The sequence below is a fragment of the Mesoplodon bidens genome, assembly GCF_964165515.1.
Source record: "Mesoplodon bidens genome assembly, chromosome: 6".
Lineage (NCBI taxonomy): Eukaryota > Metazoa > Chordata > Mammalia > Artiodactyla > Ziphiidae > Mesoplodon > Mesoplodon bidens.
Window position 1 is genome coordinate 50932519 of NC_138162.1, and position 25496 is coordinate 50958014.

At 37.9% G+C, this 25496-nt stretch overlaps 1 protein-coding gene across 1 annotated transcript; it reads left to right on the forward strand.

Moving 5' to 3' along the window:
- The first annotated feature begins 210 nt into the window (after window positions 1–210).
- On the forward strand, window positions 211–24662 carry C9orf72 (C9orf72-SMCR8 complex subunit). The gene is made up of 11 exons (XM_081236479.1): window positions 211–364; window positions 5242–5729; window positions 6860–6919; window positions 10508–10603; window positions 11547–11611; window positions 12893–12965; window positions 14728–14844; window positions 18167–18402; window positions 20968–21025; window positions 22433–22542; window positions 22648–24662. The coding sequence occupies exons 2-11, from the start codon at window positions 5286–5288 to the stop codon at window positions 22832–22834; spliced, it is 1446 nt and encodes a 481-aa protein (XP_081092605.1). The 5' UTR covers window positions 211–364; window positions 5242–5285; the 3' UTR covers window positions 22835–24662.
- Window positions 24663–25496: the final 834 nt, after the last annotated feature.

Below are 25496 nucleotides of genomic sequence, written 5' to 3' on the forward strand. Positions count from 1 at the left end.
CAGCGACTTGTTCCGCCCGCGTGAAAGATGGCGCTTGACGCGTCAGCCATCCCTGCTGCCCGGTTTCTTCCTCAAGGGGGCGGGGCCTAGAGAGCAGGGGGTGTGTTTAGGAGATGTGTGGCTTTGTTTTTCCCGCCCTTTCTCTCCTCCCCTTGCTCTCACAGTATTCGCTAAGGGTGAATGAGGAAAGAACTGATAAAATTTACCAGGAGAAGAGCACAAGGCGGGAAACGACCACAGCGTGAAGCGAGTTCGCGGACGCAACGCGCGCGGGGGCGGGGCCACGGCCGCGGGGGCGGGACTGCGGTTGCGGTCCTATGCCCGCGGCGGCGGTGGCTGTGGAGGCGCAGGCGGTGGCGAGTAGGTGAGTGAGAAGCCGGCGTGTAGGTGGCTGTTTGGGCTCCGGGTGCCTGGAGCGCGCGGGGGCGGCGGCGGAGGCTCTCGCCAAGGCTCTGCTCGGCTGGTCCTCTCTTTGCCGCTCTCTTCCCTGATCGAAAGCCGGCATCGGGAATTTCAGCCCGGCGACCAGCGGAGTTGCCTTCATCCGGGCTTTCTGGCAGTGGCGGCGCAGAGGCAGGGGGATAGGGATCGGTCCGTTTTTCCTCCCACAGTCCCCGAGCTGACACTCAGAGGGACCCGTCGGACCCCCTGTGCCGCGGGCTCAAGGGAAAGGAGCCTCGGGCACTGAGAGGCCTGGCCCGGGGAAAACCAGGGGGCGGGCGGCGCGCGGCTGCTCCGTACCAACTCGGGGTCCGAGAGGGGATAAAGCGGCGTGGCGTGGGGTAATATTACTCGTCTACAGAAGTTGAAGTTTCTAAGGACTGCTGATGTCTTGCAAGCTTGGGCAGCAATTCTAGACTGTCTTTTGCTCCCGTTCTGTGGTTCATAACCTGCTTACTTCACTTCTCCGAGGATACACAGACTTACTTAAAGGAAGTGACCATTATGACTTGGGCATCACTTGACTGATGGTATCGGTTGCAAAAAGAAGTGCACTGATTACGCGTCTGCTGTGACCACTCAGGGTCTGACTGGCCTCGGTGAACTCCAACAGGCTTCTGTATTCAGGAGACCGGGAGGTCATGCACTTGCCCGAGAGAGATGGCCCTTTCAGAAACAATGAAGATTGTTAGGCTCTCATTAAAACAGTCTGGTTGTGGCCAGTTGGATAAATTTCAATTCAAACTGTTCTCATCTCTCTTGTGATGCAAAGCAAGGGGACACAATACGTCTGGCACTTTAATTTGTACAAAGAAATTGGAAAATACTGTTAGATACGATCTTAGACTTTGGAAAGCTATTAACATAAAGGGAACATCACAGAAGCAAGAATACAATATATGGGAAATTAATAATATGGAGTCAGAATACTTGAAGTATGATGGTGTTGTGTGACACAGACACTGTTGCCAGCACCTTGGCAGTCTAGGAAAGCCCTGAATCAGTTGGAAACTACCTCATGATGCCTGTTCTCTTTACACATATGAAACAAAAACAAGAGAAGTGATAGACGACATTGCAGATTGTGCACTATGCCAGGACTAACCTACTCCAAGGAAACAGTTACATGGGGGCTAAAGTGTTTTTTCCCCACCTTATAAAGTTGATAAAATAGTGTCTTTCTTTGGCCCTGTTAGCAGTTCAGAATTTACTTTCAGAGAGAGAGAAAACCAGAGGAGACTCCTATCTTTCAAGCCTGCCCTTGGGCTCTATTTTAACTAAGTAATTCTAAGGAGTAGTAGGTTAGCCTGCCTATTTGAGAAACTGGAGCTGTGAGAGATGGTCTGATAATGATGTGAACTTAACCTCTGAGTCTTGAAGTGTTGCAAGCTATCTTGTGTTACAAGCAGATCACTGTCAATAGTTGGTCTGGGCAGCTCCTGGTTTGGAAGGTGGGCTGGTTTAGGATCCTGCTTCTCTTCGAGCTGGGAGAAAATAAACAGAAAACATGGTTACAAAAAGTGGGGGCCTTATGATGGTTGAATTCTGATTTGCAACAGCAGTGGACCAACCAACTTTCTAAATATCAATCAGAGAAGAGATGGATGATTTTTAGCAAAGTTTAAGAAAAAGCAAAACTTCAAAACTAGCCCTGCGCTAACAGTTTTAACAGATGATAATTAGTATAATCTTTACATCTACATATGTTGGATGATTTTCAGGAATTATATTGGGTACATCCTCATGAACCCTGTTTTTTGTTTACAGGAATGTGGCAAGCCACTGGATCACCCAATTTGAATCCTGGCTTCCCTCAGAGACTTTTACGGCTTTTGTTTGATAACTCTCTGGTGTAGCCAGCACTGCATGTAAATAAGATATATAGATAAAAGACTCTTGGTTTTGAACCGATTTTTTTGAGCCATGTCTGTATGTATGGATTTTCTTTACCAAAGATGATGAGTTTAAGTGTTAGTAGACTCATTTTACTACTCTCCTAACTGTACTCCTCTGTGACTTTTGGCAGGATTTAAAGCTAAATAATTCAATGTAGTCTTTGTCCCTTATTCTCTTTCTAATGATACTAGCAATGAAATTGAATGTAATTAGTGGTCTATAATAGTTGAGTTTTCACAATCAGGTAAAAAGTTGTCCCATAATCTAACCATATTTGCTCCAGGGCTCAATTCCATTTAAGGAAGTGTTTTTATTTTCAACATAATAATGAAATGTTTGAGTTGCAATATTGCCTTTATGATTATTCACCTTTTTTTATCCAGAAAGGAAGAACAAAAGAAGAATATGTTACCATATAATTGTATAGCTCTGTGTTTACTTAATTCGTCTCCTTGGCCTCCAGTTTGCTGTTGTTAATTATCATAGTATCATTACAGTTTCAATTCAGATTATATTCCTATATTCTGTCATTATAAACTCGCTGTTTAAATTGTATCCATAACAGTGGATATTTTAAACAAACTATACAACTAATACCCAGTGTAGTCTCTTAAGTCTATTAAATTGATATAACATTAAAAAAGTGAATATTTCCTAAATGAATTTCTAAAATAAAAAAATACACAAGAACTGTTCTTGTGTTAAACCATTTCTGCACATACCTACTGTAAAGCGTTTTGCCAAGCACTATATAACTATTCTTGACATCATGATAAAAGTGCTCATACAGTACTCTAAAATTAGAGTAGTTTTTTGTTGGTTTTTTTTTTTTTGCTTTTCATCAATCTCTGAACTCTCCTGACAAGATGTAGATCAAATTCTTTATTTTAAGTAAAATGGTTTACTTTGACATGAATTTAGTTACAGATAAAATGTTAATTCCCAAAGCAATCATACAGGCAAAGATAGATATATCATAGTTCACCTATTATTAACTACTATCTTTCACCATTATATGATGAATAGATTCCACAATTTTAGACTTGTTTAAATGAAATTGGTATTGAATATACATAGGTATTCAATTTTAATATTAGGCAGGAATGATTCATTTTACATTAACATCACATTGAATGTACACTGTCAGAGTGATACAATGGGGTGGGTTAAGATATACAAGAAACCTGGATTCCAGCCTGGCTTGGTGACCTTGGGCAGTTCCTCTTCTCTGTTTTCTCAGTAGATTGAAAGGTTGACTGGGCCCATTCAATCATTTAGTTCTCTACATGTTTTAAATAACTAAAGCTTTTTTACCCGTTTAGTATAACTCTCTTTGCAATGATAAAAGGCTACGCTGCTTTCTTGAATAGCATATTAAATGTATTTATCTGTCATTTTAAACACCAGTATTGGGCTTTAGCACCCTGTTACCCAAAGAGAATCATTGAGTGCATTGAGGACTTTTTGCTTATTTTCTCTTATGGTTCTAGATTGTTGTATTCTTGCAAGCTTTGGCCTTTTTTTTTTTTTTTTCTTTTCTAAGCAGCTTTTAAGGTTTTCTACTGTCAGGTGTGGACTGCTGTAACAAAGTACGACAAACTGGGTGATGTAAAAATGAGAAAAATGTATTCTCGCTCTGTTCTGAAAGCTAGAAGTCTGAAATAAGGTGTTGGCAGGGGCATGCTCCTCTAAAGGCTCCACAGAAGAATCGTTCTTTGCCTCTTCTTAGCTTCTGATAGTTACCAGCAATCCTTCACATTCCTTGGCTTGTTGCTGCATCACTCCAGTTTCTGCCTTCATCTTCGCATGGCCCTGTTTTCCCTGTCTGTGTGTCTCCAAATCTTTCTCTCCTTGTAAGGACACCAGCCATTGGATTAGGACCCCATCTTAACTTGATTACACCTATTTCCAAATAAGGTCACATTCACAGATACAGGGGGTTAGGACTTGAACATATATTTTTGCGGGGGACATAGTTCAGCCCACAAGAAGTGTCATGGTCTCTAGCTGAGCCCTCCCTTTCTCAATTTGTTTCTCTTTAGTTCCTATGGTTTAGGAACCAAATATCCAATCATATTAGAATTGCATATAGGCTGGATATTCAGAAACAGTGAGGATCTATTCTATGAGCTTTAGTATATAATATTTTATATTAAGGTTCAGAGGCTTTTTTTTTTTTTTTTTTTTTTTTCTTTTTGCGGTATGCGGGCCTCTCACTGTTGTGGCCTCTCCCGTTGCGGAGCACAGGCTCCGGATGCGCAGGCCCAGCGGCCATGGCTCACGGGCCCAGCCGCTCCGCGGCATATGGGATCCTCCCAGACCGGGGCACGAACCCGTATCCCCTGCATCGGCAGGCGGACTCTCAACCACTGCGCCACCAGGGAGGCCCCAAGAGGCTTTTTTTAAGGCCATTATTATTTTGGATTTCTAAGTGTATGCCCTGAATATAAGTGGCATGTTACTATGTATGGTAGTACATCATCATCATATTACAAACACTTAATATGCACCTGCCATGCTAGTTTAATGTCTCTTTCATGTAGGAGACATGCTTCCAGATCGTTTTGACTGAAGAGGAGAAAACCACATATACGTAAATCATTTGAGGGTTTTGGGTTTTTTTGACCTTAGAATGCCCTTTATTTCTTTTTTAAAATTGATTTACAATGTTGTGTTTCTGCTGTACAGCAAAGTGAACCAGTTATACATATACATAGATCCACTCTTTTTTAGATTCTCTTCCCATATAGGTCATTATTGAGCAGAGTTCCCTGTGCTATAGGTTCTTATTAGTTATCTATTTTATATATAGAAGTGTATATATGTCAGTCCCAAAATTTGCGTTTTTGATGGATGACTTAAAATTGCTGAACCTAATCACTGGTTTTGTATGTCATTGTTTAGATAACCTTGGCGCTTTTGGATAATGTGACAGTTGGGATGCAGTGATGTCGACTCTCTGTCCACCACCTTCTCCAGCTGTTGCCAAGACAGAGATTGCTTTAAGTGGTGAATCCCCTTTATTAGCAGCAACCTTTGCTTACTGGGACAATATTCTTGGTCCTAGAGTAAGGCACATTTGGGCTCCAAAGACAGAACAGTTACTTCTAAGTGATGGAGAAATAACTTTTCTTGCCAACCATACCCTCAATGGAGAAATCCTTCGAAATGCAGAGAGTGGGGCGATAGACGTAAAGTTTTTTGTCTTGTCTGAAAAAGGAGTAATTATTGTGTCATTAATCTTCGATGGAAACTGGAATGGGGATAGGAGCACCTATGGACTATCAATTATACTTCCCCAGACGGAACTGAGTTTCTATCTCCCACTTCACAGAGTGTGTGTGGACAGATTAACACACATTATCCGGAAGGGAAGGATATGGATGCACAAGGTGAGTGCGTTTGGAAGCTTATTAAGCATGCTAACCTAGCCACTGCAAGTTTACCTTCTGATGCATTTTTATCTAATTTTTAGAAATTATATGCAATTAACTTCAAACAGGAGCTGTTATTTGCTTCTACCCTATTAGGTACAGATAGATCTAGGCTGATGTCTGTGGTCTTCTAACCCTGGAAAGTAGGAGATGATAGCTTCACGTTGTAAATAGAAAGCCAAAGCTTAGAGAAATAAGGAAACAAGGATTTGTCTTGGGACAAATAAGGATTTGTCTTGGGAGCCTTTGACTCTAAAAGCTTTTTGTTTCTGCATTGCATGACCCTGTCTTTCCCTTACCACTGTGTGGGTGTAAGCAGTTCAGAACAGTAGTTTCGTAAGCCTTTGCCCAAATAACCTTTGGTCCCTTTAATTTCTTTGCCAAGTTCCCAAATTTGTAAAATGAAGAAGTTGGACCAAATGGTTTTCAGGAGATATTCCTTTTAATTTTGTAGATTGAGCTAGAGGAAATCATTGTTGTCCCCTAATCTTATAGTTTAATATATAGTGATAATTATATTTCCATATACTGTAATATTGGCAGATGAGAAGAACAAATTTAATTCTCCTTTCTGCTTTGCAGTTTGATACTAACATGGAAGTCCACTAAAGCCTTACTGATTTTATGAGACTTTTACCAAATAGTAAGGAAAAATAGTATCTTTTAAAAGAAGAGGTTTTTTTTACTGTGTTTGCAGGCTTGCCTCCTTATTTCTCACATGCTTATGAAAATCCTTTAAAATCTGGAAGCTGTATAGTCACTAGATTCATCTGGATCTTATCTAATTTGAAAAGTACAAATCATTAGTTTCCTTTGTGAGACTATGCAGATGTTACATTGACTCTTTCTGTCATATTTGTTTTTAACTGCAGACAAAATGGGTGTTTTTATTTTATTTCGTATTGTCTATGAGAGCATGGTTTTGTTGGGTTAATCCCCCCCACGCTTTTTTTTGCCTTAAAGTGGAACGTGTTTTTCCCATGAACTAAATTACCCAAGAAGATGTCTGCCATTTAACTGTATTGTGAAAAATAAACAAGTATCAAAATGTTGTGTTTTTTAATTTTAATGAATTTTCTCTCCCGCAGGAAAGGCAAGAAAATGTCCAGAAGATCGTCTTAGAAGGCACAGAGAGAATGGAAGATCAGGTAAGGTGCAGATTGCATATTACAAGACACTGCCAAACCCACTACATATGTCTGTATAAAGCTAAGGGCTGCTTCTGTTAAGGCCTTGAAGACATACTAGTTTGACAGAGTGAGCCTGAGCACGAACAGAATCTTTATGGAGATAAATGGAATAAACTGGATGAAAACTTCCATATCTTAGACCTGAAGAGTTAAATAAGTAAAGGATAATAATAATTGCATCCACAAATTAATATTTTGCTTCCCTTTTTTTCTGTTTGCATGGGATAAGTTTTGGATAACTTGTTCATAGTAAAAATTTAAAATTCTATATGAGTTTTTTTTTTTTTAAGGTATTGCTTCTCAAACATTTCCACAGAAGTAGTTATAACAGGAGACTGAGTGCCCCTAAAGTATCAGGGGGTACAGACACAGCTCTAAGCATAATATTTCTTTGAAGTCTCGTATCTTTAAAACTCATGCAATTTATATTTTATTCCATGATATATCTTTTTGTTTTAATATTACAGTTTGCCAGTGATATTCCTCAACTTCTTACCACTCGGGCTTCCAGTGGTATCAAGTCTCCAGGGAAACATGCTGTGTTTATCCCATGGTTTTGAACATCCTTAGGGAGCAGGCACCAGGGTTTGAGAAGCATGATTGCAAGGGTATGGCTTCCCTTATGGAAATTAATTGCAAAACATTTCAGCCTAGGACAGAGGCGTTCCAAAGGTGAATCCCCGAAGGAGAAAGTGTCCTTTGCTTTTACTCTCACTGCTTCTGGCCACCCTCCTTGCTCCTCTGTTATAACTCCAGTCTAACTGATTCACTTCGTTATAAAGCAGAAACTAACACACCATTGTAAAGCAATTATACTCCAATAAAGATGTAAAAAAAAAACCAAAAAAAAAAAAAAAACTCCAGTCTAATCAAGCCTTCTCCCTGGTTCTCTTTAGCTTTCCTGAGACAAATGATATTTTAAACAATAACTTTTTCTAAAAGTTTGTCAAAATACAGGAACGTGAACAAGGGAAATACAAAACCCTATAAAATGATCTTCTTTACAAAATTGTTAAGTTTGTGCTTTTGTAAATAACTTTTACAAAAGTCAGAAGGAGGTAATTATGGGGCAAGTTCTAAGACTTACAAGGAAATGTTTCCCTTTACTCAGAGAAGTCCAGCCTTTGCTTGCTGGTCAGTAAGCAGGGTGCCAAGGAATGGGATGACTTTCACCAACTTCTAGATGTACCTGCTAGTTACAGAGTAACTAGTCAGGTTATCTCAAAATAACGAAATTTAAGACCCAGTAAAATTCTACTTTTTCTGGGTTTTTTTTCCAAACCAGAAACCTGTACTTAGAAAGTTGACCACTATTAACATTTAGGTTTATTTCTCGTTTAAGGGCTTTTCTTGAAAATGTTATCCTATCCCTTCTATGTCAGGAGGAAAGTATACTTGGACAAACTGGAGGTTTTTAAAGGGGAAACGTTCACCTGCTGAAAAGTTCAAGTTAGAGAAGTCCAAGGAGGAAATAACTGGAAGCATTTTCTTTTAGGGCCTCTTCTGTGTTCAGCCGTCTAGGATTTGTCATTGTTGTTAAGCTTCAATGAGCATATCCATTTGCTTATGATGATAAATGTCTGAGATGCTGTGTATGACATACTATATATGCCTACACCTAAGGGAGGGTATTTTCCCATAACTATCCTTTCTGAAAAGGAGGAGTCACCTGATAATCGAGTTCTTGCAAATCTCATATCATGTGCTTGCAGTGACTTTATTTTGAACAATAAATACTGTTTGAGGATGATACTTAGTCTAAAACAACTTTAATCAGTGCTAGTTTTAGATGCTTATAGCTGTCATCTGATAAAATCGTTTTACAAGGAAGCAAATGTAACACAGCTTCAGTTATTAATCTTCTTGAATTGCATGTGTTGATTGTTGTAATTATAAGCAGACATTTAAAAAGTTACTTTGAAAAGCAAGAACAATGAGTGGTTTTATGTTTGTAAGTTACTACAGGATGGATTTTTTTTTTTTTAATAATAAAACCTCCTGTGTGATGCAAGGGGGCCTATTAGGATAAAATTTCCAGAGACAGCATCACATTTAAATTCTGAAGCAACTAATATGGTATAAGGGGCTCTGGAAACTAGGTTTGGTCACTCAAAAAAAGGACTGACTGCAAAGATGTCAGAGGTTCTAATTTGAATACGCATGTAAAGAGTTTGAATATAATCATTTCATAAAACGTGAATGAGGGGAAAAGTTTTATTGTTAGATCTTAAATAATAGGTGATTTTAAAACATGTGTAGCTAAAAATTGATAGACATGACAATTTCATCTGCCTCTAAAAGTTTACATATTCAGGATGGGCAAAACATTTTGGGGGAGTGGTGGTGGCAGTGAATAAATGAGGGAGCACTGTATTTGAGACACTTTATGTGTGTGGTGTTCTGTATTGAATTTTCAATTTCATTCTAGAAACTACAGATTTTAAAATTACATCTTTGAGGTGTAATAAGTAGTAGCATTACCTTGAAAGAACACTGAAGGAAATTTGTCTGCTTTATTGATTCTTAAAAATATATATTATAACTTTGATTTGCATTTGGGTAGATTATGCCTTATTATGAATGTAGAGATTGAGGGGGGTTTTTTAGATTTGTTTGTTTGTTTGTTTGTTTTGATGTGGACCAATTTTAAAATCTTTATTGAATTTGTTACAACACTGCTTCTGTTTTATGTTTTGGTTTTTTGGCCGCGAGGCATGTGGGATCCTAGCTCCATGACCAGGGATCGAACCTGCACCCACTGCATTGGAAGGCGAAGTCCCAACCACTGGACCACCGGGGAAGTCCTGAGTATTGATTCACACTTTACTACTGAGTTATCTGCTGAGGATTTCAAAGCCTTTTTATGCTTGGCTTTCCTCATTTTTAATATAAAATGCATTAGTGACCTTTGATTAACAAAAGTTCTTATATCTCAAGTACAATTTCAAAGGAGAACCTTTCTAAATTTGGTGTGGTGATTTAATTATTTTGTGTAAATGATAAACCACTGGTTCCATTCTGACTAAAGAAATTATTCCTGGGCCTTCCCTGGCGATTCAGTGGTTAAGACTCCATGCTCCCACAACATTGTAAAACAACTGTAGCCCCAATAAAAAAAGAAAAACAAAACTGTATACTTTTAATGAGTAACATATTCTAGGCATACTATGGGATATGGGAAACTTTCCCGTAATAAAATATTTAATTAACAACAAAAAAAAAGTCTTCGTGCTCCCAATGCAGGGGGTACGGGTTCGATCCCTGGTTGGGGAACTAAGATCCCGCATGTCACATGGTGCAGCCAAAATAAAGAGAAAAAAAGAAAATTATTCCTGGAAGAATGAAAAGGAGTTTTAAACAGCATGTAAATCCTTTAGAAATAGAAATATTTTGGAGTAGTAGACTTGTTTGGGGCTGTGTTTGAACAAGTTATCAAGTATTTCTATCAAAGGGTGTTATTCTTTGCTTTCAGTTTTTGATTTTTTATTGCCCACTTTATCCTATATTGTGTGATTTTTCTTCACCTCATTTTACTTTTTTATGCAGGGTCAGAGTATTATTCCAATGCTTACTGGAGAAGTAATTCCTGTAATGGAACTGCTTTCATCTATGAAATCCCACAGTGTCCCTGAAGAAATAGATGTAAGTTCTCACTTGTAATGTTAAATAGGATATTACTATGCTGTGTATTAGTAATATTCTAATTTTAGTAATATACATTTTTTTGTCATATATACTGTTCATATGAATTATTAGCCACTTTAACAAACACACTTAAAATCCTGAATTTTATGGCCAGAGGCTTTTTGGTCAGTAATGGTAATATGATAAAATTAAGTTTATTAAGTTAATTTCTCCACTTTTGTATTTCCTAAGTGGGAGAATTTCAGACCTTAGAGAATCTATCAGTATTTAATGCAGTACTTTTTGTAACAAAGCAGTGTACAAATCACTGGCAGTTAATGGAAGTTCACTTACCTTCACTAATCTGATTTCCTTAATCATTCGTTGAGGACATCAGGAATTACACACTATGCATGTATAGAGAGATCTTTAGGAAACTATTTTTGTTGCTCCCTGACTTGGTAATTAAGATGTGTCTCCTGATTGTGACGGCTCAGAAGAGGAAATTGTTCTTGTGAACATTGTTGCTTAAGCTGTCTGACCAGCTTTCACATCATTTGTTCTGCAAGTTTATAGTGATGCACACAGATTGTTTTATGGGGATTTGTGATGCTCAGAAATGAGGGCAGTGTGTTATATTGAGCCTAGACTTCAGAAAACTTGTGTATTAAAAGTGTTATTTCAGGGCTTCCCTGGTGGCGCAGTGGTTGAGAGTCCGCCTGCCGACTCAGGGAACACGGGTTTGTGCCCTGGTCTGGGAGGATCCCACATGCCGTGGAGTGGCTGGGCCCGTGAGCCATGGCCGCTGAGCCTGCACGTCCAGAGCCTGTGCTCCGCAGCGGGAGAGGCCACAACAGTGAGAGGCCCGCGTACCACAAAAAAAAAAAAAAAAAAAAAAAAAAAAAGTGTTATTTCAGCGTTTTGTTACAGCCAGAATAAATTTTTTTTTGGTTCGTTTTAGATAGCTGATACAGTTCTCAATGATGATGATATTGGTGACAGTTGTCATGAAGGCTTTCTTCTCAAGTAAGAACTTTGTTTCTTTTTGTAAAAGCTGGGTGAAGCAGATGCAAATCTTATGCTCACCTGTGACAAGATTGGGAAGGAAGAAAATAATAACAGAATGCCTCCCTTCATTATTCTATGGTCAAAAATGCATATTTGAACTATTGCTTAGTTTTATGTTACTTCTTTACTTATCACATGCCTATGATATATTTGATGTTACTCTATTTAATATTTAAAGAAGCTGAATTTCCGTAGTACCCAGACAAGAATTCTTGGACCCTTGTTTGGTTCTGGTTTCTTGTTTTTCTTCTCATTAAAGCTGAAACTAAGAATCCTTTCAAATTAAGTTGCATTGTGGATAGACTTATTTCGGTCTAGAAAAGAAAATTATTCATATTTGTACTGATCCTTTCCATTTTACAATAGATTTTAGTGCTTAAAAGTGTGAGCTCTGAAACCAGACTTCCTGGCTTACTGCTGTGTAAACCTGGGCAAGCCACCAGAACTCTCTGTGCCTCCATTACCTCATTTATAAAATGGGAATATTAGTAGTACCTACTTCATAGGATTGTTGTAAGCCTTGAGTGAAATAAATCATATTAAGCATGTAAAACAGTGCATGGCACATATAAGCACATAATAGTAGCTAATAGCTTACATTTTCTATTTATATTCTAAGAAAATGATAATAACAATAATAATAGCCAGTATTTATTGAGTGCCTATGTGCTAAGTCCCTTAACTGAGTACTACATCTACATGTATAATCTCATCTCCTACTTGAGTGTTTCTTTACAATTACAGATTATCACAAAATTTTATTTTAAAAAATAAGGAGTGAAAGGATAAAGTATTCGCTTTTATGTCTACAGTCTTCTCCTTTAGGTTCATGATGGAGTCTTAGAGGCATGAGTTTGGTTAATCTCCAGGCCTTACATGGCTTGAATCAGGAGCTCTTTAGTCCTGATTCTGATCAGTGTCAGCCATTCATGTTATTTTTAATCCCATTTGACTTTAACACTTAACCTCTCTACACCTCAGTTTCTTCCACGATAAAATGGTAGTATTTTACTAACTGCATTGTTATAAGGTTCAAATAGAATCTGTGAGAGCCATGTGGTGGAAAATGCAAAGTACTATAGAAATAAAAGATGACATTATAATCAGAGCTTTGGTGTTCATCATGTAAAGCTATTCAGAGTTATTTGAAGCTCACTTTATTATTATTTTTTTTAGTTTGTGAAATTGTTTTACAGTCAGTGTTTTTAATCTTTTTTTTTTTTTTTTTTCAATTTATAGTGCCATCAGCTCCCACTTGCAGACGTGTGGCTGTTCTGTTGTAGTAGGTAGCAGTGCGGAGAAAGTAAATAAGGTAATTTATTTTATAATCCAGCAAACGATCTGACTTTTTAAAACTGCTAACATATTACGGATTGTAATTTAAAGGTTAGGTTGCCATCAAGATGATCTAATAGTGTAAGGAGGCAATATAATCTGACCAAATTACTGTGACACCCTGTGGCAAAAATAAGTTTAAAGTAAACTGTTTGAGTAGGAAGCCATTTATCAGTCTCATTGTGATAATTCATAAATACTAGTCTCAGTACTGTATAAATGGTTTTGAGAATATTTTAAAATCAGATGTTTTTAAAAATATTTTTCTTCTATTTCCTAATGTTATCTTTAATAAATGTGAAGATAGCCATGTACTTTTGGTACTAATTACAAAGAAATGGTATCTGATCATTCATCTTGATTTCACTATCTTGCTTTTCCCCCTAAGTCTATTCCTTTTAGGGACCTATTGCTATTAAGTGATCGATGGAGGTTATATCTTATTCAGTGACATTTGTGACCATTTCTTTTAGTGCTATATGAGTTAATAAATAATTAATGACCAGTTACCTTTCCAAGCATTAGGTAATAAACTAAGGAATTTTGTACTTTTCTTCACTGATCATTAATTAGAGAGAGAAAAGTGCACATATCTATCAATTTAAGCAAACCTAATTTTTCTAAGTTTTACACAGGAAATATATTAGGAATGATTATTTGCTTGACAAATATATTCATAATTTTTTTCTGTAATATAATAAGCTACCCTGTATAATTACTTGACCCTTGATTTACCAAAATTATATTTCTGGTACAACCATTTATGACAGGTTAGCTTACCTCTGTTATTATATTGCATCTAGTGACTTATTATTGTTTCTGTTACCCAAGAAAGGTAGCTTTCAATTTGTGTCCTCCAAAGCCTTCAGGTTCCACAGGGCCTTCCCAGTTGCTTCTTGGAGGGAGAAAGCCTCCATGGTTGGGGCTCTGTTTTTCAAACATTTTTCTCATCCCACATCCTCTTCTAGCTTAATAGCTTCTCTTTTATCTTTTCTCTTTTTAATTTAAGAAAAGGTTGCCATCACTAGTTTGAAAACCACTGCTTTAATATAAAAACTCTGAATATAGTCTGAATTCCAAGGTAGTTAGATGGCTTTTTATTTTTCCTAATAGAACTATGATCAAATCCTGTTAGAATGATAGGTTTCTAATCCCCAACCAATGGCTTGCTTATTTTAAATTAAATTTGAAAGAATTAATTCTCATTCTGTTGAAGAAGTTAGACACTTAGATATTCATTGTAATGGGATTTTACATATAGAACTATTAACAGAAGCCATAATTCTGCTTGATTTAACTGCATTTAGTTTTCTCGTCCAAACTGTTTACTTGTTTGAAACACGTTTGTTGCTGGGTGGAGATACAATCAATAATTATATTAGGTCATTATTTCCTAATATAAGATTAGGAATAAGGGTTCCATGGTCAAGTAAGTTTGAGAAAGTCTGCATATTGTTTCAGTCACCTGGAGAGTCACAATATGTATTCAAATGTTAAAGGTTTTGAGATACCATACAGCAAATTTACTAACATTTCCCAAACTTACTTGACCACAGAATACCTATTTTAAGCAACAAGTGTGATATCCCATAGACTATTCCAGGTGACTATGGAATACTTATTTCTCAGAATAGATTTTATTGACAGTAACAATTGAAATTTCTATTCAGATCTCTTTCATAAGCAAACCAGTGACCTTTTTACTTCATATTTTAATGCTAAAATATTTTCACTTACAGATAGTAAGAACATTATGCCTTTTTCTGACTCCAGCAGAGAGAAAATGCTCCAGATTATGTGAAGCAGAATCATCATTTAAATACGAGTCAGGGCTCTTTGTACAAGGCCTACTAAAGGTATAGTTTCCATTTAACACGGTGAACCCAATTTTTTTTTAAATTTATTTATTTTATTTATTTATATTTGGCTGTGTTGGGTCTTCGTTGCTGTGTGCGGGCTTTCTCTAGTTGTGGCTCGCAGGCTCTAGAGCGCAGGCTCAGCAGTTGTGGCACACGGGCTCAGCTGCTCCGCGGCATGTGGGGTACTCCCGGACCAGGGCTCAAACCCGTACCCCCTGCATTGGCAGGCGGATTCTTAACCACTGCGCCACGAGGGAAGTCCCAACCCAATTTTTAAAAATCATTTTTGAGAATCTTTATACATATATTTTGAACATTAGCATTTAATGTGTCTCATGTTTATATGCCAAGGAGCTGACTTCCTTTACACAGGTCTGAACATGGAGTATATGTCGTATGAATTTATAGTTAGTATCTGTGAAACATCACAGAATAGCTTTCTTTGTGTTTCTCTCTGGTTTCCTGTAGCTGCCTGTCTGGCCTCAGGATTTTTTTTTTTTTTAATATGTTCTTAAATCAGGTTCCATAACTAAATGGGAACATTTCTTTTTTTACTGAACGGATTTGAATTTTTGTGTTACCATTTTATGTTTAAAGTACCATATTCATTTATTGAAAAAATGTTAAGCTGCTTCCTATCTTGAAACAGTGTACAGGACACGAGCAATTCCTGGATGTATGTATGTGTGTATACACACACACATATATACAAAAAAAAAATTATTTTATATTTTTTCTTTATTTACTTGAGTCTGCTGTTCAAGGAGCAAAACAGATAAATATAAGTTAGCAATTATTTTCAATAATTATGGGGAATTGTTTTTCACTTTACTGAATCTATTATTGATGTTTCAATTATAGTCAAAGGTGTGAAGAAGTAGATTTCCTAATGGCTATGTGAGTCTCTCAGAGTGAATGCTTTCTTGAGGATATAGGCATAGTAAAATGAAAGAAAAAAATACTAAAAATTGTTGCAAATAAAAATTATTTTCAGCTTTTACATTTTCAATAATGTGCATGCTCTGAGCTGAGAATAATGTTGTTTAAATACAGAAACTACTTAAGGGGAACTCATTTTTTTTTTTTTTTTTTTTTTGTGGTACACGGGCCTCTTACTGCTGTGGTGTCTCCCGTTGCGGAGCACAGGCTCCGGACGCGCAGGCTCAGCGGCCATGGCTCACGGGCCCAGCCACTCCGCGGCATGTGGGATCTTCCCGGACCGGGGCACGAACCCATGTCCCCTGCATCGGCAGGCGGACTCCCAACCACTGTGCCACCGGGGAAGCCCTCATTTTTTATATGAATTGTACAAATCTGAAAATTAGAACTTCTCCTATCAAAGGCATAATAAGGTACTTAGTACTTTTATTTCCTCAGCATCATCTCATTTTTTGTATAATTTTATCCCTAAAAGGGACCTATGCCAGATGCATAGTGGAAAACTTGAAACTATAATTTAATGAAAAAATATTTGTTAAGAGTTTTCCATGCAAGTTTAAATTGTATAGCTTTCCAGAGAATACTTTGACATTATAACAGTAGGTACTTGTTATATGGTAGCTGGCTACCCAACTGACTATACCTGGAAAGAAGTACATTTTTTACTTACTGTAAAAATACATATTCATTGAGACTTAACAGAATGTATGAATAATCAAGAAGAATGTAAAAAGTCACTTGTAATCTCATAATTCAATGAATAACCCCTGTTAATATTTGGCATATATCTTTCTGGTCTTTTTTCCTTCCGTTAGTGTTTTTTTCATATCTTCCCCTCCCACCCCCAAAAATTAGATTATACTCTGCATGTTTTAACTTCCTTTTTCACACTGTATTGTGAACATCTTTCAATATGAGCACATAAACATTGGCAACTTAATTTTTAGCAGCTAAACAATAAACCATTTTTATTTAATCATTTCTCTTTTTGGATACTTAGGTTGTTTCTGGCGTTTTACTGTCTAACCCAGTGCTGTAACACACACATCACTGGAATTTGGCACACAATCATGATTCATTTTCCAGGATAAATTTCTAGAGCTGTATTTGCTAAGTTAAAGCCAGTTTTTTTTTTGTTTTTTTTTATTAAGAGATAGTTCTTCAGGGCTTCCCTGGTGGTGCAGTGGTTGAGAGTCCGCCTGCCGATGCAGGGGACACAGGTTCATGCCCCGGTCCGGGAAGATCCCACATGCCGCGGAGCGGCTGGGCCCGTGAGCCATGGCCGCAGAGCCTGTGCTCCGCAACAGGAGAGGCCACAACAGTGAGAGGCCCACATACCGAAAAAAAAAAAAAAAAAAAAGATAGTTCTTTATACCTTTTGGCGTAAAAGACAGTAAATTTTCTTTTTCTGGGGTTTTATCTTGTTCCTTCATCTGGTACATAGCCCTCTGCCTTTTCATCTTGTCTGTCTTTCTGTGAATGTGGTTTTTGTTCCACAGGCTGCAGGATTGTAGTTCTTCTTGCTTCTGCTGTCTGCCCTCTGGTGGATGAGGCTGTCTAAGAGGCCTGATGGGAGGGACTGGTGGTGGGTAGAGCTGACTGTTGCTCTGGTGGGCAGAGCTCAGTAAAACTTTAATCAACTTGACTGCTGATGGGTGGGGCTGGGTTTCCTCCCTGTTGGTTGTTTGGCCTGAGGCAACCTAACACTGGAGCCTACCTGGGCTCTTTGCTGGGGCTAATGGCAGACTCTGGGAGGGCTCACACCAAGGAGTACTTCCCAGAACTTCTGCTCCCCATGTCCTTGTCCCCACGGTGAGCCACAGCCACCCCCCACCTCTGCAGGAGACCCTCCAACACTAGCATGTAGGTCTGGTTCAGTCTCTCCTGGGGTCACTGCTCCTTCCCCTAGGTCCCAATGCGCACACTACCTTGTGTGTGCCCTCCAAGAGTGGAGTCTCTGTTTCCTCCAGTTCTGTCAAAGTCCTGCAATCAAATCCCACTCGCCTTCAAAGTCTGATTCTCTAGGAATTCCTCCTCCCGTTGCCAGACCCCCAGGTTGGGAAGCCTGACGTGGGGCTCAGAACCTTCACTCCCGTGGGTGGACTTCTGTGGTCTAAGTGTTCTCCAGTCTGTGAGTCACCCACCCAGCAGTTATGGGATTTGATTTTACTGTGATTGCGTCCCTCCTACTGCCTCACTGTGGCTTCTCCTTTGTCTTTGGATGTGGGGTATCTTTTTTGGTGAGTTCCAGTGTCTTCCTGTCGATGACTGTTCAGCAGCTAGTTGTGATTCCGGTGTTCTCGCAAGAGGGAGTGAGAGCACGTCCTTCTACTCCACCATCTTGGTTCCTCTCAGTAAATTTTCTTTTCGCTTATAACAGGATTCAACTGGAAGCTTTGTGCTTCCCTTCCGGCAAGTCATGTATGCGCCCTATCCCACCACACACATAGATGTGGACGTCAACACCGTCAAGCAGATGCCACCCTGTCATGAACATATTTATAATCAGCGTAGATACATGAGATCAGAGCTGGCAGCATTCTGGAGAGCCACTTCAGAAGAAGACATGGCTCAGGATACCATCATCTACACGGACGAAAGCTTCACTCCTGATTTGTATGTCGTGCCCTGCTTTTTGATATTGTCATTAAGCAATATTAGGAAACTGTATCTTTTATGAGTAGAAAGAAAACAAGCCATTTGGTGTTTAAAAGGAAAGAAATATTACTAGGGGAATTATACTGGAAGAAGTATTTGGTTAATCAAGCATTTTTTCTTAAATGTCAGCTTTTCTTAATATAATTGTGTTTCCCATAAGATAGGTTAGATTAGTCCTTAAAAATAAGTATTTAAGTATTTATTTAACAAATGTATATTGAGCCCCTAGGCGCAGTACTTGGTGCTAAGGTTAATGGTGGCCAGCCAGACAGCCACAGCTCCTTCCATTGCTTATAGACTAGTGTGTAAGAGTCATAAAAGGCTTATTAGCTAAACCTTATTAACTAAAGAGGTAATTCTAAGTCTGTTTTTCCTTGATATATAAATATAAAATATGGCAAAACTGTCAAAATATATTAATAGAGCATTCTTTTACTTTGCATTTTATATTGTTATTCATTTCTTACCATAAAGTCTGATCAGTAAATTAACAAGAAAAAAAGTAATGATAATAACATGTTGAATGTGGACTCAACTAGAAAAAAAAAAAGATGATAAATCTGAATTATAAAACACTTAAATGATGTTCTGAAATCAGGAAAAGAAATTGTAGTATACCATCATGGTTCTCTTTAATCAGTTTAAAATGCTTGGCACATAGAATGTGCTCAATAAATGTTAACTAGTATAATCCAGGTTCGAGTGTATAAGGCAGCAGTAAAATTGGAGCAAGCAACCCTGTCCTGTGTCTTGAAGAAAAATTTTGAGCTGAGGCAACAGACATGTGAGGCACCAATAGTCAGACAGAAGGTGTTGCCCAGAAGCATAGCAAGGAAACACCACGTCCAAGGGATCCCCAGCCTCATGTGTCTCTAGGTGCAGAAAGATGGCTTCATTAGGACCCAGCTTTTCCCAGCTCTCTGGTGTTCTTGTTGGGTCCTTTGAAAGATTTAGGGGAATTGGTTTAGAAAACAAATTGGTCAAGATAAGAATTTCGGGTCCCTAAGTTTTCACATATAGGTAATTTTGGCACACGTGTCAAAATTCTCAAAATTAATCTGATCCTTCAGGCATTTTCTTCTTTCCTGAAGTATTTGGGTTTTTTTTTTCTATTTTTTGGTGGGTTCCTGGAGAGCGCTTTTGGGAGAATTTTTTAACACTTTGCTTCACCTAATTCACATATGACCAATACAATCAATTTATGAAACAGATATATTCAGAACACTAGACTTAAATAGCTGAATTCTCTCTCCAAAGCCAGAGAAAGGTTGTTGTCAGTGCCCACACTGGCCACCAGTTGGACAGCCAGTAATTGTGAAATGCTGATTTTTGCCCCTTCTGAGTTTCCTTCTTCTGTAGTAGGGAACACCCATCTGCTAAAACTAGGAAATTTTAGGTACTTTCCGATTACCTCTGTGCACACACCTCCTTCCCTGCTACTCCTGTCAGTTATATGATGATCCCTACTATTTTCAGTCTTTCTTTTCAGTTAAAAATTGCTTACGGGCTTCCCTGGTGGCGCAGTGGTTGAGAGTCCGCCTGCCGATGCAGGGGACGCGGGTTCGTGCCCCGGTCCGGGAGGATCCCGGATGCCGCGGAGCGGCTGGGCCTGTGAGCCATGGCCGCTGAGCCTGCGCGTCCGGAGCCTGTGCTCCACAATGGGGGAGGCCACAGCAGTGAGAGGCCCGCGTACCACAAAAAAAAATTGCTTACCTTAGTAAATGTTATATTACCCTCTGACTTGAGTATAACCTAGCATCCCAGTAAATTCCTTAGGGAAGTAGAAGGCAAGGAAAGGGAAGGAAGAAGAGAAAAGATCAAAGGGGGTTGGGAAAGGGACAGTCTCTTTTAAGAACCTACTATATCCTAGGTTGTGTGGTAGATAAACATTATCTCAAGTGTGAATTACAACTTAACTTCTTACTCTGCTCATTGCCAATGTAGCTCACATTTTCTTAGGTAGCTGATTCATGTTACTTGCCAGATGATGGGCTTGTGGATACAAACCCAGTGGTCAAGACGTTGCAGATAACCATCTGTGTGTGTTCCTTAATCCCACTTGAATGTTTCCCAGCATTCATCCTCTTACCTTTTTTTCTTCCTAAACTGCTTATTAGAAGTTATTAGTATGTGAAGTTAACCTTTTATTTTGTTTTGGTTTTTGGTGGTAGTGGTATGTGTATTTTTGTTGCTGTTCTATATTTTTGAGATAGCGGGAATTGGTAATTATATTTTAATTGCCTAAGGCTCTTGGTATTTTTTTATAAAGTGTATGATAGATACATACATACCCTTCCTGGGACTGCTTATACTATTTAAGATAAAATAATTACTGTGGCCTGACAGACTCCAGTAATAGACAAATGTATCCTTGAGTTAAAATAAGTATGTATTTTATATTTTCAAATATATATATCTAATTCTTATAAATATGTTTATAATTCCACTTCTAAGAATTTAATTTATTGACTGGTGTGAGAGGTTGTGGAAATCATTTCAACATTTGTCCTGTTTTCTTCATAGGAATATTTTTCAAGATGTCTTACACAGAGACACTCTAGTAAAAGCCTTCCTGGATCAGGTAAATGTTAAACCTGAGACTGTCAGAGTGAATGGTATGACATGTTTTCTTTTTCAGTATATCCCACACTGCCTATACTATATATATAATTTAGAATTAAGTCCTTTTGTAGAGTCTCTGACCTTTCTAAAGTATCAAAGTTATTTTTCTTCTGAATTGTTAGAGGGGAGTAGCCTGTAAATTAACAATTAAAGATGCAGCATCCCCCAGTTCAAATAATAAATGTTTTAATTCTAAGCACTAACTTATAACCCAAGGGTATTTTCTTTTGGTAAGGGGGATATTATACAAATGTTTATTTGCCTTAATTGAGCAAAAAATGTCTTTAAAACTTATTTACATGATAGCATCTTTATCGTCTCATTCCTTTGAAAAAAATCTAGATTTTGAAGAAAATTTTAGATTATATGGGTCTTATTTCTTAAGATAACAGAGATTTGTCATAATTATCTTTCTGGGGATCAGGCCAAGAAACAGTGTCAGAGATGTAGCTTTGAAATAACATAATCGTTAGGTTGACTAGGAATTTTGGATCCAGGTCTATGTGGTCTGTGACATATTGCAAAGTTCAAGGATAATTCCAAGTCATGTAATTCCATGCTTCCCAAGCAGAAATAAAATCCTTCTACCACTACACATGTACCCCCAACCCCCAGAATAGAAAAATATGAATATCTCAAAACCATAGTCTAGGACTTCCCTGGTGGCGCAGTGATAAAGAATCCGCCTGCCAACACAGGGGACACAGGTTTGAGCCCTGGTCTGGGAAGATCCCACATGCCGTGGAGCAACTAAGCTCATGCGGCACAACTACTGAGCCTGCGCTCTAGAGCCCACGAGCCGCAACTACTGAAGCCCGCGCGCCTAGAGCCCGTGCTCCACAACAAAGACAAGCCACCACAATGAGAAGCCCGGGCACCGCAACGAAGAGTAGCCCCCGCTCACCGCAACTACAGAAAGCCCGCGCACAGCAACGAAGACACAACACAGCGGCAAATAAATAAATAAATAAATAAATAAATAAATTTATTTAAAAAAAACCCATAGTCTAAGCATGGCTCACCTCTGGTAGCTCCAATTTTATTTGAAGATGTGGACAGAGAAAAGTTAAATAACACAGCTAGAAGTAACTTATATCATGATTTTTAATAATAAATAAAATGAACACGGATATAGTCTAAGGCAGAAGGAAAAATTTGAGTCAGTTTTTAAAGATAAAACAGAACTGTTAGATCACTCCCAGACCCATACCTCCACCTCCTCCTGTGTGTCAGGGCGCATCTATGGAAGTGGTTAGCTGCTCTAATGTGAGTTATCTGCCAGGCACTGTCAGTGCTGAGACAGAAATATGCTGTGTATAAGTATAATGGGGCAAATTATTTATAAAAACGCTTCATTATCCTGCAGGTCTTTCATTTGAAACCCGGTCTATCTCTCAGGAGTACTTTCCTTGCACAGTTTCTGCTCGTCCTTCACAGAAAAACCTTGACACTAATAAAATATATAGAAGATGATACGTAAGTCAGACTCCTAAATGGAAGATAAACCTTCATACGTTGCTTTTCTTTTGTTCCCTTTGGACATTTTCTGTATTATAACTTCTTTTTTATTATTATTTGTAGGCAGAAGGGGAAAAAGCCCTTTAAATCGCTTCGGAACCTGAAGATAGACCTTGATTTAACAGCAGAGGGCGACCTTAACATAATAATGGCTCTAGCTGAGAAAATTAAACCAGGCCTCCATTCCTTTATCTTTGGAAGACCTTTCTATACTAGTGTCCAAGAACGAGATGTTTTAATGACTTTTTAAATGTGTAACTTGTTAATATTGCGTCATGATCATAATTGCTGGTAAAGTAGCTCCGTGGTATTGGGAAACATGATTCCCTCGGGTTATGCCCTAGAGTCCTACTCAGCAATGGTAGTTAGTTACACTGCACTTGTCACAGAAAGCCTGTAAGGGGATGTTAGGTGCAGTTACAATAAATGCACCTTTTCCTAGATGTGCTCTCTTGGGAGACAGACGTATGTTTACAGTTATAATAAATATTATTGCTATCTTTTAAAGATATAGGATATAAACTTGACCACAACTACTGTTTTTTGAAACTTATGATTCATGGTTTACAAGTATCCAAGTGAAATCTGAGTTAGCTTTCACAGATATAATACTAGTTGACTTTCCATCTCTTGGTGTTCCTTGATATGTGGGATTACTGTAATACTTCTACAATCAGCTAAAAATTAGAGCGTTTAAATCGTGTCAGTTCCACAAAAGGAAGTTAGCTTGAACATAGGTTAAGTTTTAGAAAGAAAATATTGATCAAGCAGATATTTTATTGAAATCAATTGTTCGATCCTACTTTGCAGACTTAGTCCTTGGGATTCAGTCTGTGTAGAAACGTCGGGCAGTATGTATAGTCCCGATTATGGTGAACCACAGTCAGGGTGTTTTTCTGTTTGTTTGTTGAGCTCTGTCACAGAAAATGTAGAGAATTGGATTTTATGTTTCAGTAGTTATTGCCAAGTTTTTCAGTTAATTTTCATTATTTTTGAGCCAAATTGAAATGTATACCTCCTGTGCCTTTTTTTGTTCTTGGAAAATATAATCTCTTGGAAGAAGTTAAGATTTTACTAGTCACTCATTTTTATCTTGTTTTCCTCTTGTATAGTCTTCCTCTGATTTAGCAATCATTATAACTCTGAGATTATTAAATGCAATAGAGAAATACTAACTAGTAAGATTTTTTTCAGGAACAAGAATAGTATCTTCTTCCTTAAATTTCTGCCCATGTTTTTGAATTTGTTGCCACATCTCTTTGCCTGCATCCTAGGAGGACTAGCAGTACAAATGTTACTGACATGCTATTTTACTAGGTGCTACTTTGGCAGAACTAAGTGGTCAATTTCTTTTGTTTCCTTAATGTGCTTGGACCATTTTGCTAGCTGTAAAATAACCAGTCAACATAGTTCTGTGCTAGAACAGTATTGACAAAATAGTATACACAAGCATAAAATATATTTTTATTTAAAACTGTGGAAGTAACATAAAAGGGAAAAAGTATTTATAAGAAAGGGATAAAAGTGATAGACCCCCTCTGCCCTCGCCCACCTAATTTAACCAAAACCAACATAGGTCCTAATAGCCTTTCACATCACTAATAAGAAAGGTGTAGACATCTCGATTTTTAGACACATACTCAACTAGATTGACAGATGCTCTGAATCAGTCATGAAAAAATGTACAGATTCCACCTTGTTGAACCCCGTATTCAGTGCTATTTACATGATAGATTATTTAAGTGTGCATTATTTTCTTTTGGTGATTTATTGTACCATTGTATAGGATGCAAGTTGTACAGTGAAATAAGTTATTAAAGCATGTGTGTACATCGTTATATATCTTTTCTCCTAGATGGAGAATTTTGAATAAAATATATTTGAAATTTTGTGTCTTTCAGTTATTTACTTGGAAAAGCAGTGCTATGATATTGAAAGACTGATTGGCTTCCTGCTCTGCTGACAGTCATGTTGTATCTAAACAATTTTTTTTATTGATTTCCTCTTTTGAAAAAAATATATTTAAAGGTTCTGTGTGATACTGGAATCATATGTGGTTTGATTGTTTTGTTTTTTATTTTTTTGTCTGCTTAACTCCCAGGACTGCATTTTGATTTTTTAATTTCTATATTAATATATCAGATATAAGATAATGCTTGTGTAAATTCTCTTTTAAAATTATTGTTATAATAATATTAATACAACCTAAGTTGAAGTTATTCCTTCCAGGTCCCCAGTATAGGTGTCCAGTATGAAAGTGAAAGTGTAAGGAACCTAAACCCCTTAATCTGAAAAAGAAGATTGACACTTTTACTCCAGGAAAACAAAATTAATTCATAAATGTAATAGTTGAGTTGAAAGGTTTCTCTAGAAGAAGACTGATTCATTGCATTGCTAAGATTCTCAAAGAAGAAACCCAAACTTCATATAATGCTGGAAATTAAAAATGAGACCTCTATGGTCTATTTCTGTAGTGCTGCAGGTCAAACAGGAAGACAGTGAATGTCACTCTTCTCTAATACTATTTTGGTTTTTACATGGAATTGTACCAATTGATATTTCTTGTGTGATCTGCAGGGTGCAGGTTAAAGTACCAAAAGCAGTTCACCATCCACACGTGACACACACTATCCACTGGACTTTCTGAATCTATCATTGCAACAACACTATGAGGCAGGTATGCTTAATTCCATTTTACAAATGAGGAGACTAGAGCTTAAGGAAGTATAATACACAGCCTGTGGTCACTCAGTTGGTTAAGCTGGATTTCATCCCAAACAGTTATCAGAGTTGTCCTGTGGCACAGCTCCTGGGACAATTCCTCCATGTAGCAGGTACTCAGTGCTGTTGAATTGGAGGGAGGGGAAGGAAGCAAGTATTACATACAGGCTTACTAGCACTCTGCAGTGCCC